This window comes from Lutjanus erythropterus, chromosome 10, assembly GCF_056507025.1.
Source record: "Lutjanus erythropterus isolate fLutEry1 chromosome 10, fLutEry1.hap2, whole genome shotgun sequence".
NCBI lineage: Eukaryota > Metazoa > Chordata > Actinopteri > Lutjaniformes > Lutjanidae > Lutjanus > Lutjanus erythropterus.
In genome coordinates this window covers 31,930,942-31,945,939 of record NC_139326.1, presented here as the reverse complement: position 1 = coordinate 31,945,939, position 14,998 = coordinate 31,930,942, and the positions used below count along the sequence as shown (strand labels likewise).

Genomic DNA, 14,998 nt, shown 5'->3' with positions numbered 1-14,998 from the left:
CCAGTGCATTGGTTTAGACGGCCTGTATCAGTGAAAAGCTGAACATTAATCGAAAACAAATTGGTGCAGCAGTAGTGTATCGATACATCTCATTGGGACGCGCATATGTTTTATTTTTGGCATCAAGGAGCTGCTGCTGTAACTTTCCTCCGTTTTCTTTCTCCTCCTCCTCCTCCCTCTCCTGTCTCCTCTTCATTTGCTCAAAACAGAAGTGAAATTGTACCACCACACATTCATAACACTCAAGTGTGGGATAAGTTTGGGGTTTTATAAGAAAGCTGAGAAATGCTGCTGCAGATCATTTATGCAAAACGTGCCTGACAGCAGAGTACAGAGCTACGAGTCTGACCCACAGAGACGTCATGTCACTGTGAGAGCAGGTAACCACACTAATCCAAAACACAGCACTCTTCATATGAAACAGAGCAGCAGATCATCTTACTGCAAAAATACTAATATTTTACAGTTTTAAAGTTTGTTTACAGATTCTCATTGAGGCTACAGGATCTCATTCACACATGAGATTCATAATAAAATGTTAACACCACTGTAAAGTCTCCTTCTCTCTATCTCTACTGTTACTGTATTTACTAAAACTATCAGGATTTCTTTTTGCCACTAAAAGCACTCTACAAATATAGACTTAATTGAATCAAAATGTAAAGATTCACACATTGCATTGTCTTGTATTGCATCATATTGTATTGTATTGTGTCAGAGCTGAATCGTATCAAACCGAATCGTTGGCCGTTTAAAAATTTCTAAGATATATCGTATTGTTAAACATGTATCGCGATACATATCGAATCGGTCCCAGTCAAGACACACACCTCTTCTATCTACATATCAGACAGAGATCAGAAACCTGAATAAGGTTTTGTTGCAGAGGAATCCATGTTTCCATATGGATACGGTGGCTAGCAGTCAACCTTCACAAAATTAAGTTTTCTAAATACTTTAAAATCCTGATCATAATTGGAAAATGGTCTGAATGACGAGTGGAACAACAGGAAAATTCATAAGGCACATGCAGCTCAGTTTTTACCTATGACATAAAGCGTTGTAAGTGCTGATGCATGCTGTCTCGTAAAAGTTACCTTCATATAAAACTCTTTGCTGTGCATTTTAGACGACAGGTTTTCTACGTAGCTGACCTCATTCTTCCCTTGCATTAACAACATGCTGTGAGATGCCTTTATGTAATTACAAAGTGTTTCACATGATCATGCTTGCCAGTTGCGAAAAGAGAAAATATAATTTATATACTTAAAAGTATGTAAAGGTAGTGAAGAGACTGTAGTGAACATATGTTCTTGTAGGAAAAAGAACATAATGACACTATTCCACTCCTTTTACAATGCTAAGTGTAATGGGAGTTATAAAATGTTACGTGGCCATGAACCTGTCAGCCTGAGTAAAAAATACATAGACTCCTCTGCTGACCCTGGAGAAATGTACTTTTTGCACAGCATATGGTTTCACTATAGAAACTATACTGCAGCAGCAGTCAAAGTGCAGTACAGAATATCCGGAGCTGCAGCTTCACCATCAAATGATATCTTGGAGCAGTGCTATTTTTTGCCTTGTTGGTTTGGTGCACTGAGGAACGTTATCCAGGATACATCCCTTTGTTTCTAGAGAGAAATGTAAGGCTTCATGCACCATGGGAATACAGTGGAAATGTGGCACTGTGTGTTTTACTCAACTTTTATTAAGCGGAGAAAGAGTCCAACCAGTAGAATGAAAAGTTGGCTGATTAAAATCCATTGGATAGACTTTTCTAGGGGGACATCTTGACTTTTCAAACAGGTGTTACTGATCACATTAATTATGTCTGCATCCCGTTTAGTGCAGGTGTGGCAGTTGCAGGGCTCTGCCACTGCACATGCTCACTAGCACAAGGAGCAGAGCTATCGCTAATGTTTTAGTGACTTTCCTGCTCTGACAAATGTCAGAATCTGCTGTGAGAAATGTATGCAGTCGCTGTCAAAGAGGTCACACAGAGGTAGAATCAGAGGACCATGAGAGGGTATGTAGGGATCCTAAAAGGTTTTCTGAAGTGTTAAAACACACTGTTTATTTTGAAGTTTGTGTGAGCAGGAAGAGCATTGTAAGATTTTTTAATTCAAAGGAGTAATTTTTGGTTACAACTGTTGATATGCTCAGGTTACATTAAAGACATCACTGTTACTTACGCTGATCTTTCTACATATATTGCTGGAATCATAACCTTTTGTATAGAGGACCAGTTGGACCTGAAGAAATAGTTCATGCTGAAAACAGCTGGATAGCTTAGCTTAGCATAAAGTTTGAAAACAGGGGGGTATCAAATTTTATTTTATTTTTTATTTCTATAACGTTATTAATTCAACTAGTTTACTTACTTTATATTGTTTTTTATGAGTAGCAAAAATGGAACTACATCTTAATCATTTTTATAATGCTAAGTACATCTACTATATACTTTCTTGCCTTTGATTAGGAGTATAACTGACAGTGTTCACTCTTTATGCTAAGCTAACTGTCACCTAGCTGTAGTTTTATACTTAACAGATGTGTGTAGTATCAAGTATCTTCTCATCTAATGCTCAGCAAAAAAATGAACTAACATACAGTGCAGAACATATAGTTGGTCATGTAAGTTAACTGCCCATTTGTGCTATACGTGTTTCTCATTACATCATACAAACAACAAAGTCTGGGTAGTGTTTAGGCACTTGCTAATGATCTTACATTTGTCTTTACAGGTGTAAGCAGCTGACGTACCCAGAGGATCTTCCTCAGATCTCTGTGGTCTTCATCTTTGTGAACGAGGCTCTGTCCGTGATCCTGCGCTCCGTCCACAGCGTGGTCAACCACACACCAGCGCACCTGCTCAAGGAGATCATCTTGGTGGACGACAATAGTGACAGTGGTAAGACCTTTCACAGATTTATTAATAAGATGAAAAAATATAAGGATCGCCATTTTAATAATTACTTAAAAAAAACAACATTAATATAAATCTGCTACGTTAATACAACAATTCAATTTACAATCACATACAGACCAGGGGGACTAAAAGTTGTAAAACAAAGAAGAAAAAATTGAGATTTAATAAATATCTTGTAAAACTTACAAAAATGATGTTTTAACAGATTTTTTTGTTTGTACATTCAGATGTAGAGTCAATGTATTGTTTGTCAAGACGCAAATTAATCAGATAGAACTCTAATCAGAGATTCTTGTCATGTTCAGTGAATCTAAGCCAAAGAGCAGATCAGCAATAAATTGTGACAGTTCACTCCCCAGTTATTTGTTTTTGTGTTTCTGCAAATAGAGTTGAATAAAACCTGTGAAGCATTTTAAAGGTAATCTCTTTCACATTGTTGGTTAAAAAAAAAGAAAAAGAAAAACTTTTGTGGCAATAGCCAAAGTCCCAACAAATATCCTCAACAAATGTGTTGCAGTACGACACAGCAGAGGGTGCACTTTTGATGTCCTGTTGAAAAGGTTGACGCATTGCCTTATTTTTATTCTTAGTTTGCCATGAAAAACAGTAGTTTTTTAGTTGCATCCAACAGTACAGGGTAATTGCCATTTCCCTTGAGGCCTTTAAATAGTGAAATAATACCCAAGGAGATCAAAGACTACTGAGAAATAATTTGGTGAAAAAGGAATTTCACAGTGTTGAATAAACTCAATATAATTATAAAGTCAACCATACTGATTGAATTTCTGACTTAAAGGAGAAATCTGTCATATATTTACTGTACTAAATCCTAAAATAACCATGATTTGTCATCAGAGATGAAGGAAACATGCTATGTTGAAATACTCACTACTCTGACAACAACGCTACAGCAGTGGTGTCCTCCTGTAATTTTCTGTTTTTTGTAGACCTGTTTCATGAGTTCAAATTAATGCAGAATGTTTGCTGAATGAGATATTGTCTGTTTATGAATTCTAAGAAATCATTAATAATCTTGTAGAAAGAGGTAATAATTGTAAAAATTAAACTAAGCAATGTGTTAATGGAGTCTGGCAGGCAGTAAGACAGACAGCCACTGGACTCCAAGTCCAGAGTGTGTATTTTCAGACCAGTGGACTTTCGTTTTCAAGAAAACTGTGTAAGACAATTCCTTTGCTTGTTATTGTCAGATTGCAGTGTTGCACTCGCCTTGCGTTCCTGAATTGTTCCTGCAACCTGCCTGAGCTTTCTAGAGTCTGGGAAGGATTTCAAGCTATTTAATACAGTGTCTGTGGCTCTAACTCACTATTTGGACGTCTGTTCTCATTTCTGGATGGATTGGATTTATTTTTATACAAAATATATCTGTCCATTTTAAGAATTACTTCTTAGCGATCTGTAACTCCATGCTTTATATGGTCTGCTGGACATTGATTGATGGCAGTCACTGAGCCACTGTGAAAGTTTGATCCAGTATCGCTCTGATCATTTTCTTTTTGCATCATGTTTAATTGCTTCCCGTCCACAAGTGTATCCTCTCAGCCTTTAAATCATCAAACCTGTAGAACCTGCAGTTTATCACTGTCTCATGCTGTTCGTTTGCTTATTCAGTTGAGACAGTCACCCTATTCATCATGCTTTGTCTTCTTGGGTGGAACGTCAGCGGAGGCGTCATACACAAATGAGTTAGTGTGATGTTTTTGGACTCCTGCCAGAGTAGTCAGTCTTCTTATAGTTTTCTGCGCATATGCATGTGTGTGTGTGTGTGAGAGAGTTTTCTGTGTGTGTTTGGTTTTGTGACTAACAGTTGAAGTGATGGGGAACCCCTGAGGGTGGACTCTTCAACACCAGGTTTTAAAATAGCTTAAAAAAAAAGACCAAAGAGACGGGCTGGGATTTGTCTCGTCCTTTTCTAAACTGCTGCGTACTACTGTCTCCATGGCGATGTGGGCAAATGCCTGAGTTGCCTCCACGCCATGACGCCCACAGCAGCTGACGATGCTCGACTCCACATCCCCAAAGCTTTCCCGCTTGGAGAAGGAGGGACAATGAACTAGATTCCAGACGACACTTGGCCCTCCTTCACTTGGCACGGAGTAACAGGCCTGCCTCCCTCAGGCTGGCAGAGGAAAAGGGCGCATGAATAACATACTGAAAGAAGGCCGAGCAGGACTCACCACTGGCACATCGCTGCTCCCGCTGAGTCTCTAACTGCCTACCATTAAACAGGAAGACATTAAAAGCCTGTGTCCAGACAAAAATGGAAGCAGACCCCCCCGTTCATTATGTCAGTCTGCCTCTCACAAGGTTTCCTGAATCACATTTATGAAAGACAGCCTTATTTCCACTATAAAGACCGCAACATTTTCTGACAATATTACATTTCATTATACATTATCTTCCTCCTTTTCATAAAATGTTATTATTGCAAGGGTGTAAAAGACTCTGAAACACTATTTCGGCTTTCACAGTAACAAACACTCTAATGGAAATTAAATTAGTTCAGTTCTATCAGAAGCAGAACCAAATTGCTGGAATAGTTTAATGGCCTGCATTTCAGTACAGGAGTCCGGACCAACCCTTACATTAAGGTCATCCTTTCTAATCCGAATAGACTGGTGCAGTGCAGATTCATCCAGCTATTTTAATTATAAATATTAAAGTGTAACTGCATCTGAGCCTAACTTCACCCACCACATAATTTTAAAAATTGCCAGTGTGGCAAGGGGCAGAGAAGAGGGGGTGGGGTGGGCTGGGGTGCACAAGACTACCGCTGTAGGGGGTGTGGTCTTATCCTTGCGTAGTAGGTAACAGTAGAGCTGAAGTCACACCCTTTCCGGTGGACAACATGGGACCTTACTTCAGACAAAAATATGAACTGTAGTCACTGGCAAGAGACAAATTATTCTTTGATCCTGTTTGAATTTTACTGCAAATCGCACAGTCAAGAGAACTCTCTAAGTATATGACTGTGAAGATACATAATTAGAAAGACTAAAAATCCACTCAAGTGAGTGACATCAAAAGCTAATGTTAGCTGTTCAAGTTACGATGCCTGTGTGTTTTCATACCGGGATGTAGTCACACAACAGTGGGTCTTATTTGTTCTTTACCTTCACGGCTGATAAAAACACCAGGAGTCACTGGATAAAATACTTCAGGTAGGATAATGTTACAAGGGAAAGCAAGCTTAGTGTGCAATAAGAGAGACAGAGCAGTTTCGCCCAAAACTGAACTACCACAAACCTACCACAAATTGTGACTCTCTTATCTTGTAAAATTACGTTTTAAATTGACAAACAGCATATGTGTAATTCATGGTACATTTCAAACTCCTGCCATAGCTAATGTTTATATTTTTTGGCAGGTTAGGTCTGTTAGGTTTTGTTTCACCACTTGCGCTTCCTGTCTCCTCACAGTTCCTGTGCTGAGTGAACAGTGGGAGAAAAATTATTCTTACCACCGGCCATTCTCCCATTTTATTTAACCCTGTCCTTTTTCTTCCATTTTTGTTGATTCTACATGCAAGCAATCACTGCCATGAATGAGCACTAAACAACACTTCACTGGCGACTCAGCGACGATGTTGCCGTACGTTGCCAGGAGTGTGAACATACATTAAATGTAGTAGTTGTAGCTAACCATCCATGGGCAGCTGCTGTCCTGCTCTCCGTGTCTGTGGAGAAACACATACAGTCCGTTGGAGCTTGGACTGTCACTAATTTGTGGCCTTATTTGATAAAGTTTCTTGATTTGTACCAGTGTTGTAGCTGGCTGAGCTAATGCTAATGGCTCAGCATAGGAGAGACTGTCCACTGTTTGTGTGTCTGCCTGTGGGGCAGAGTGTTAGTTCATAGCTGAAGCCCTGCTGTTTCAGTCTAGTGAAGCTTCTACAGCCACCAAAAGCCAAAACTGAAAAATATTTAGTTGAAGGTTAGCAAAAAACAGTGTAAATGGTGAGTCCCGATCAGCATATATTTGAAAATGAGTGCTGCTTTGCAAACTCCCACAGAAGCAGGGCTGGGGGATGTTGTTTGCCCAAATCTGATTGGATTCTATTTTTAATCTAAATTTCATGATGTAGAGCGACCCAAAGCTTTCAAAGCATTGGGGGTACAATTCTACAATTTATTTTAGAGCTCAAAAGACATTTTTTTAGTGCAGTACCTCTTTAATAAAATGTACTGGAAAGAATATTGCAGAACACAATTAGGCTACAGAGTACTTTACAGAAGTGTCTTCTTCCCAAAGACTTCCCCATTATCTTCACACTAGCACCCTCAGTTGCCTGACTTGAAGATACTTTGTGAGAACGCTTTAGTTAATGGCAGCTCTCTCCTTAATTGTAATAGTTGTAATGGTTGCTGGAAATGGTACAGGGCATAAGTATACTTATGCTGCTAGGGAAAAGTTACTTTTAGAGTCTAGACAACCAATAAGAGCTTTCATCTGTGGATCTGGCCTAGTTTCACACACTCTGTACTTCACTGAGGGAAGGCTTTGTGATTGTTTGAAGCAACCCTTTGACAGATTATAATACATGAAAAGGGGCTCTTACTTTCACTGCAGATAGTGTGCCTTCTTTAATTATGCAAAAACTACATTAATCAAATGTTATCAACACAGTCAAACAGAATAAAATCAGACAGTTCTATCCCTTTCTGTTTTGCCTTTTATTATTCGACTCACAAACTGCTTGGGTGTTGAAGGAGACAGCTGGTAGTAAGAATGCAAAAAGTCCAAAAATCTGCAACAGACACTCATCACCAGCAATCGCTGAACCCCCATCTCATCTGAGGCTGATACATGCCAGAGGAGCTGGACTTAGGCCCGGTTCTCACCAGCAGCTTCCTCAGGACTGCTGGTCATGAAGGCTCAGCATGATTGGAACGTTCAAAATCTTCTAAATGAATGCTTGAAGTTAACCGGGTGGCCAGATCAGCAAGCTGCAAAAGTATACTTGCGTAAACCATTTCATATAACTTTAACAACTGTTACAATCAAGGAAGGAGCTGTTCTTAAGTAAAATATCTTTAAGTCAGACCAGCAAGGCTGCTCATAAGAAGTGGGAAAGACAGAGGACAGTTAATAGCACCAGACTATTTTGTTTAGAAACTTCTTCTCTGAGAAAACAGGCAAGCCAATCTTACCATTTTGGCTGGTCTTCTGTATTTTAATGCCAACATTTATGAGCAGAGCAGCTGAAATCAGTACCAATCTAGAGTGGTGACTAGGAGCAGAAAGGCAGCTGGCTTCGAGAGCGTGAAATCTGCCACCCTGGATTCAAGTAGCCAACATCCAAGGAGTGGTTATCATGAGGAGAGGGCATCAAACACTGAGCAGAAAAATAGAGAAACTAAGATAGACTATGTTAGCGAATGGGAAACTAAACCCTGTCTTTGGAGGGAAGCTCCGCATGGAGCCTGGGTAAGCTGTGGGTGGTCTGTCAACCTCCCAATAGCTTGGAAGGATCTGGGCTCAGAAAGACTATGGTTTGGGTGGGGTGTTCCCAAATGCGTTGAAAATCACAGATGCGCTCAGCAGTTGCTGGATGGAAGGTCTGCCGCAGCTCAAAACCATCACCCAGCGAGACCTGAGGAAGAATTCTCCGGCTCCAATTAACTGCTAGTGTTGCTGGACTGGCAGTGAAGTGTAGCAATGCGATACATGCAAGTCAAAGCAGCCAACTGACAAATTTTCTGTGCTGACAAAAGAAAAAAGAAAGTTTAATTCTATCTAATTCAAACCAGACATTTCTATCCCTTTACTGCTTTCCCTGTTGCTATTCTACTCACAACCTCCTTGGATGCTTAAGGAGATGGCTGGCTGTAGGAATGCATGTAGTCTAAAAATCTTCAAAATCTGCAACTCTCATAGGGGAGTGTGAACACGATCATCACCAGCAATTGCTGAACCTCCATCTCATCCTAGGCCTGATAAGTTGTACTTGCTAGAGGAGCTGGACATAGGCCCGGTTCTTGCCTGCAGCCTCCTCAGGGCTGGGCTGAGAATTGGAGCATTGTTTTAAGATGGAAAAACTCAAAAGGTTCCACCAGCACTCGATCATCTCTGTCTACTTCTCTAAAATTGAGGCTTCTTATACCCTTTTTTTTCACTATCCTTATGAGGACGTCCTTCAATAGTTAACTCGTAAGCACGAGATTAACCAGGTTGACCCACCGATGGCCTGATCAGCTTTGTACCTCAACCACAACAAACATCTCAGGTCATGAACCAACATTTTACTGATCTTTTAATCAATTTTTCTTTCATTTTGATTGAGGTACTTCCCAATTTGTCAGCCATCTGTGTTCGCTTGGCATCCTTGTTACTTTCATCTCTTTAATTTCCCTATACACTCATTACACACACACACATTTACAAGGTCACAAGGCGATTAGACATTACACTGTTCCCAATCAACTTTTATAGCTATTTAAATCTTATTTTTTAATCATTTCTTCATAAAAACCTTAATAGTTCAAACATTCCTAAACTCGATTTTTCTCAAACTTAATTCTACACATTCAACTTGTTATCATATCAGAGAATAAAAATGGCACATTTCCATTCCTTTTAGCTTTGTAAATCTCTTCTGTCTATTTAACCTCCCTGTCCTCTTACTGCTGTTTCCATGGTGTTTTCCTCGCTTTTCATTTGGATCTTCTTTTGTTGATGGCGGGGCAGATATTGAAGACATGCAGGTACAATAATCGATGACCAATTCTGGTTCTTCCTTCTCCTTTCCCGGGCCCAGTGGGATTCCTAGTTTTTTTCCTTTAGAACTCTTTTCTCTGTCCTTGTTCTGTTTCTTTGGTTTCACTGGGCTATTCTTTTCTTTTCTTTTTAGGATGCTTACTGTGTATTACCTCCTGAGGATGGCATTGATATCCTTTATTTTCTCTTCTTTGACACTGCTATAACCAATATTCTTATATTAAAGAAAGAAGGTTGTTTATAGTGATCAACCAGTTGTCACTTTAGTTTTGGTTTGGCCCACAACTTCACTCTCACTGCTTTCATTAGCGTTGACAGAACGCAGCATACAAGAAGAATGAGGAGAGGAGGACTTTGTGTTTACGTAGATGATCCATCGTGGTCAAACGCAATCAGTGTTGATGGACAATGTTTCCCACTTGTCAAGCTTTCAATGTGAAGATATCAACCATATTATCATTGCTATCTTGTTGCTATCTGTGTATATGTTATGCGTGTTTATCATTTAAGAACTACAGCTTTCATTCCGATGCACAACCCTATCCTGTGTATTGATGATAAATGACCTTCATAACTTGGAGGGGCCCAAAGTAAAATCAAAGGAAATCAGCAAAAAGAGACAAACACAAATGGCCAACTGAGAAATAAACTATGCAAGGAAATGAAATTTAACTGGAAGTGTTTTTGTTTGCTATGTAGTTTTCAATAAATGGCACGACTGTCTATATTTTGATATTTAAATCATTAAATTGGCATCCCATTCCCACTAATTAAACCCTGGAGATTCACCCAATTTGCCAGTATAAAACTTCAGGCATGGAAACTCTGTTAACTGTTAAAATAAAGTCATCCACCTAGAAGAAGTGACAAATTGAAACTGATGCAAGCTGTATCACGTGAAACATACAGCTAAACTGTTACAACTTCACTTCTCTGTAACCTGGTGCTGTGTTCAGTTCACTGACATCACGGTACATGCCTACTATGCGTTGATGTTTTCAGTGCCCACTTGCATTGTGCATGTCTAATGAAAGGTCAAATTCAGGTCACTTTGTGGAAAACGGCACAGCCGTCAGCAGCCTTTACTGTATGTTTACCATCAGTGATGATAATATGTGCAGATGTGTGAGCTGTTTCTCGGGAGCTGCTCTGCTGTGACATTAGACAATTAACATGCAGGCTGGACTGCTTGACCTTTTCTGGATGGCTCTGTCTGTCCCCTCTCATTTAAACAAGGCTTAGTGAGACTAGTGAAGGTACAGCCACACTCACTCCTGCTATAATAAATCACGCACAGGAAGCATGTTTGCCTTGTCGCCGCGACACGTTTCCTTTGCTGGGACAGCCGGTGACATTTATTGGTGGCTGGGAGGTTTATTCACAGCGCTGGGTTCCAGCGGTCAGAACTAAATTCCCATTCCCAGTGATGAGCTTTGGTTGTGTGTGTGCGTCGGGCAAGACTCATTGTTGTTCGCCATGTTAGCAGCAAGGATAGGCTTAATGAGCCCTACAGGATTCAATCCCAGCAAATACCACCACCAAATTGATAACTTAATGATTCATATAATGAAAACAGGATATAAACTGAGGACCAGTTGAGTACAGCTTGTATGATTAAATTCAAGTGCAGCTGAATTACTTTAAGCATTGCATACATTAAATCTAATTAAAGCTTCTAAGTGGAGAATTTGCTCATTAACATAGTGCAGAAAATGTAGCTGACACATTGCGACACTTGCAAAAACTAATTTTGAAATAGACAGTTTCTATTTACTATACCGTGATCTTCCTTTGTTTTTCATTTGGTCCAGTTTAGCTCAGTTTTGTACTCTGACTCTTATGTTCCATTGAAGTGAGATTAAATGAAAAATGGATTTTTTTTATCTTTTTTATTGTGCACCTATATCTTGAAGCGAAACCAATCATGTTTTCTTCTCATAAAACAAAATATGATGTGTGTTAATGAAGGCTTAAACTAACCACTTTCAACTAGGGATACCGTGGCGAGGAAATGTTTCACCAATTAATAAATTCGTGATGATACTGGCATTAGAAAACATGATTAAAGACATTCATTAGAGTGCTTACTTTGATCTTCAATGTTAGATCTTTAGCTTTTTCCCTTCATTTGAACAAAATAAATGCTTAGAGGGTTGGTTCATTACTACATCTTGAGTTGCCAGGTCTGTCAAACATCCCTCAACAAGTGTAATTGATGTCCACAGACAAGTAAAGCCAGGGTTAAGTTGTAATATTAGCACCTTGCCAACTTGATTTAGCTAAGTTAGCCTTCATTTTGACACATTAGCACCAGCTAACACCTGTATGGTAATGTATTGACCAACAGAATGCTCACTATTAAATCTGCCCACTCCCCACAACTGTGTGCAGGGGCTCTGTACGCCCTCAAGCGGACTTCTGTACAACCTGTAAAAGCTGTAGTAGCCTACAGCATGCCACAGTGATGTTTTACGTTGGTGATTCAACTCTTTCCACTCAGTGAAACTGAGTAACATCCGGAGTGAAAGTTGTCGAATGTCCAACCTAAAACTACAACGTAACTTCACCATTGGTCTACAATGGTGATCCCGTGTGGGCCTCAACCCACCGGTGGGCCATAAAGGTCCTGCAGGTGGACCTTAAGAGGTCAAGAAAAATATTTTTTTTGTTTTATTTCGTTTTCAAGTTTCAGTTTGATACATATGAAATTCCCATAAAAAATTTATGACTAATTTTTAAAAAGGCATGGGAATAACATTACTGTAATTCTCTATTTATCTGACCTAATTTCACCAATTTGGTGACCCGTCACTGGAGCATATCATATATGTCGTCATTGGTTCGATTGTTGATCAGTTGATCAGAGTTTTGATTAAAGGTTTGGGTTAACAGATTTCAAATTGGGCTGTGGCATTCTTAAGTGTAATGACTGGTCTACAGAATTATGTCTGAAATCTGATTGGGCAAGTAATATAATTACTGTATGTCCAAACATGTTTAACACTGGTGATTTGGGGATATGTTATGGATGCTAGACTCTCTCAAAATGTTGTTTCATCAAGGTCTCAATAGAGACCTGTGAGGATGATCTCTTCTTGGAGGCAAACACTTAAGTTAGTTTTGCTGTAGTTCCCTCCAAAAAAAAGAAGACAATGAGATTATATCACTGGATTTTGGATTATTACAGAAAATAAGCTCTTAGACGTTTTGTTCAGAAGGATAGTATTAACAAATGAGCACCACTTGTATTTTTTTAAGTGTAAATGCAAATGCCATAAGTAGAAAGCCAACATCAGATGACTTCATGTCACCACCGCTAAGTGACTCGGTTAGTGTCCCTGACAGCCCACGTTAAAGCTTCGGCATTCATAAGTGGTGTTACTGATGTATTCAAGTTGTAGAACAAAATGTGAACATCTCTTAAGCACTGTTAACCACAGACCTTATTTCCAGCATTGAACCAAAAACGTATTCAAAAAACCCATTGACTTTGAGACAAGGGAACCAGAAGTGCTAATATGCTAATTAGTTTTAGGACTCATTTCTGCAGCACTCTGTGAGGCGCTGACTCTTCAGCTGCAAAGCACAATTAATGGGCAAGAGTTTGTCACTCTGGTTAAGACACCCAATCACAGGTCACTGTCAAACCGCACACACACCATTCAGTCACTACTTGCAGTCAGAAAGCCGTGTGCAGCGTTTACAACCACAGAACGGGTAATACAATCACCTTGCATTAGAATTAATGTATTAAAAGCAATGAAGAGGGGTGCTGGTAAGACAGAGAGCAGAGAAAAAAAGAATTATATTCAGGTTAAAGAGTGAAGCCCTGATAGTTGTTTTCATAATTTATCTGTCAGCCACTCAATGAAAATCAAGCATAATATTGCCTGGGCAGAATTTTACATGAAGAGGATGTAACAATGTTAAGAGTAAGTTAAAGGTGGAGGAGTCCAAAAACATGAACTCGTTTACCACCGTGCTGTTTCCAATAAATGTGTGAGAGGTGGATAACCTCCATATTGCCGCTCCAGAGATTGTTTCTACAAAGCACAGGTCTACTGCCAAAATGTATCCCACTTACAGTGAAGGGCTCATTCTGTAGCACAACGTTTGGATGTTATTCCTGAGTAGCTGCTCTGCCAGGACGAGGAGTATCATTTTACTTTTGGCTACAGTTTTTTTTTTTTTCTTTTTTTGAATATTTAATGAACATCACATTGTGTTGAACCAGTTTAGCTGTTCTGTAACTTCACCGGTCTGCTTGTGATCGATCAGAGCGATCAATTTCAGACCTGTTTCCGTATCAGTGTCTGAGACAGGTCCATAAATCCACGGTTAGAGGAGTGTGGCCTGTGGCGTGTGTAGCAGAAGTAAATCTCTCTGATCATTTTATTCCACCAAACCTTTGTAAATACACAACAAAACACAACAGATGGGAAACACAGAAAATACTGTGGGCTATTTTTGTAGTTTTAGGGGTCACATTTTATTTTACAGTTCACCAATGAGATGAAACATACTGTTATTATGAAATTAGACAGAAACTAGAAGTAAAAAGTTCTTTATTAGATTGTCTTAGACCCTGTATTAGACTTTATTAGAGGGTTATTAGGGAAAAATTATGACAAAATGATCCTGCAAACTAAAGTATATTTCTTACACACTGCTCGACCCTTAGAGCCTAAAAAGAACCACAAATCACATTATCTGCCTGCAGCATTACAATAAGTCTGTGTAATCACCTCTAAGAAAGTCTAATACTGGTCTATCAGTGGGAAACAACTTAAGTTTACAGTACAGTTATGTTGTAATGTGTCCAAAATGACCCTCTAAGAAAGTCTAAAAAGTGTCTAACATGCTTTAAAAAGAACATACTATTTATAGAGTTTGTCTTAATGTGATACAAAGTACAGCTTGTCGCGTCTTATTAGCGTACTGCAAAGTAAAGACCATTTTAAGTGTACTGTCAGTTAGCGATCATATAGGAAGCGGTATGTGGGAGGATATAATTCAAGCTTTGCAGCATGTAAGTGAATTCTAAAGGTTTACCACTGTTTAAATAATCAAAAGCATGTTCAGTACCTCGCTACCATTTATCCTGCACAGAGTGGCTTCCATAATCACATGGCCACAGGAATTCATGGTGCTCCTCACGCAGTCTACTATGCATTCATTTTAAATTCACAGTATGATGGATAGTTATTTATCCACTGCTGTGTTGCACTGCCAGTCCTTTAAAATGTATTCCCTGCTCCATAACTCTTCTCCCATGGATGCAGTCCAATGTTTTATTTGCAAGGATCAGAGGGAGACCCATAACTTTTCTCC

At 39.3% G+C, this 14,998-nt stretch overlaps 1 protein-coding gene across 1 annotated transcript in view; it reads left to right on the top strand.

Annotated features, from left to right (window-relative positions):
* Window positions 1-14,998, top strand: part of galnt9 (polypeptide N-acetylgalactosaminyltransferase 9) — a 138,901-nt gene that overhangs the window by 33,444 nt on the left and 90,459 nt on the right. The window contains exon 3 of the mRNA XM_084729054.1: window positions 2,748-2,914. Within this exon, the coding sequence (XP_084585180.1) occupies window positions 2,748-2,914 (167 nt within the window). The remainder of the gene's footprint in view (window positions 1-2,747; window positions 2,915-14,998) is intronic.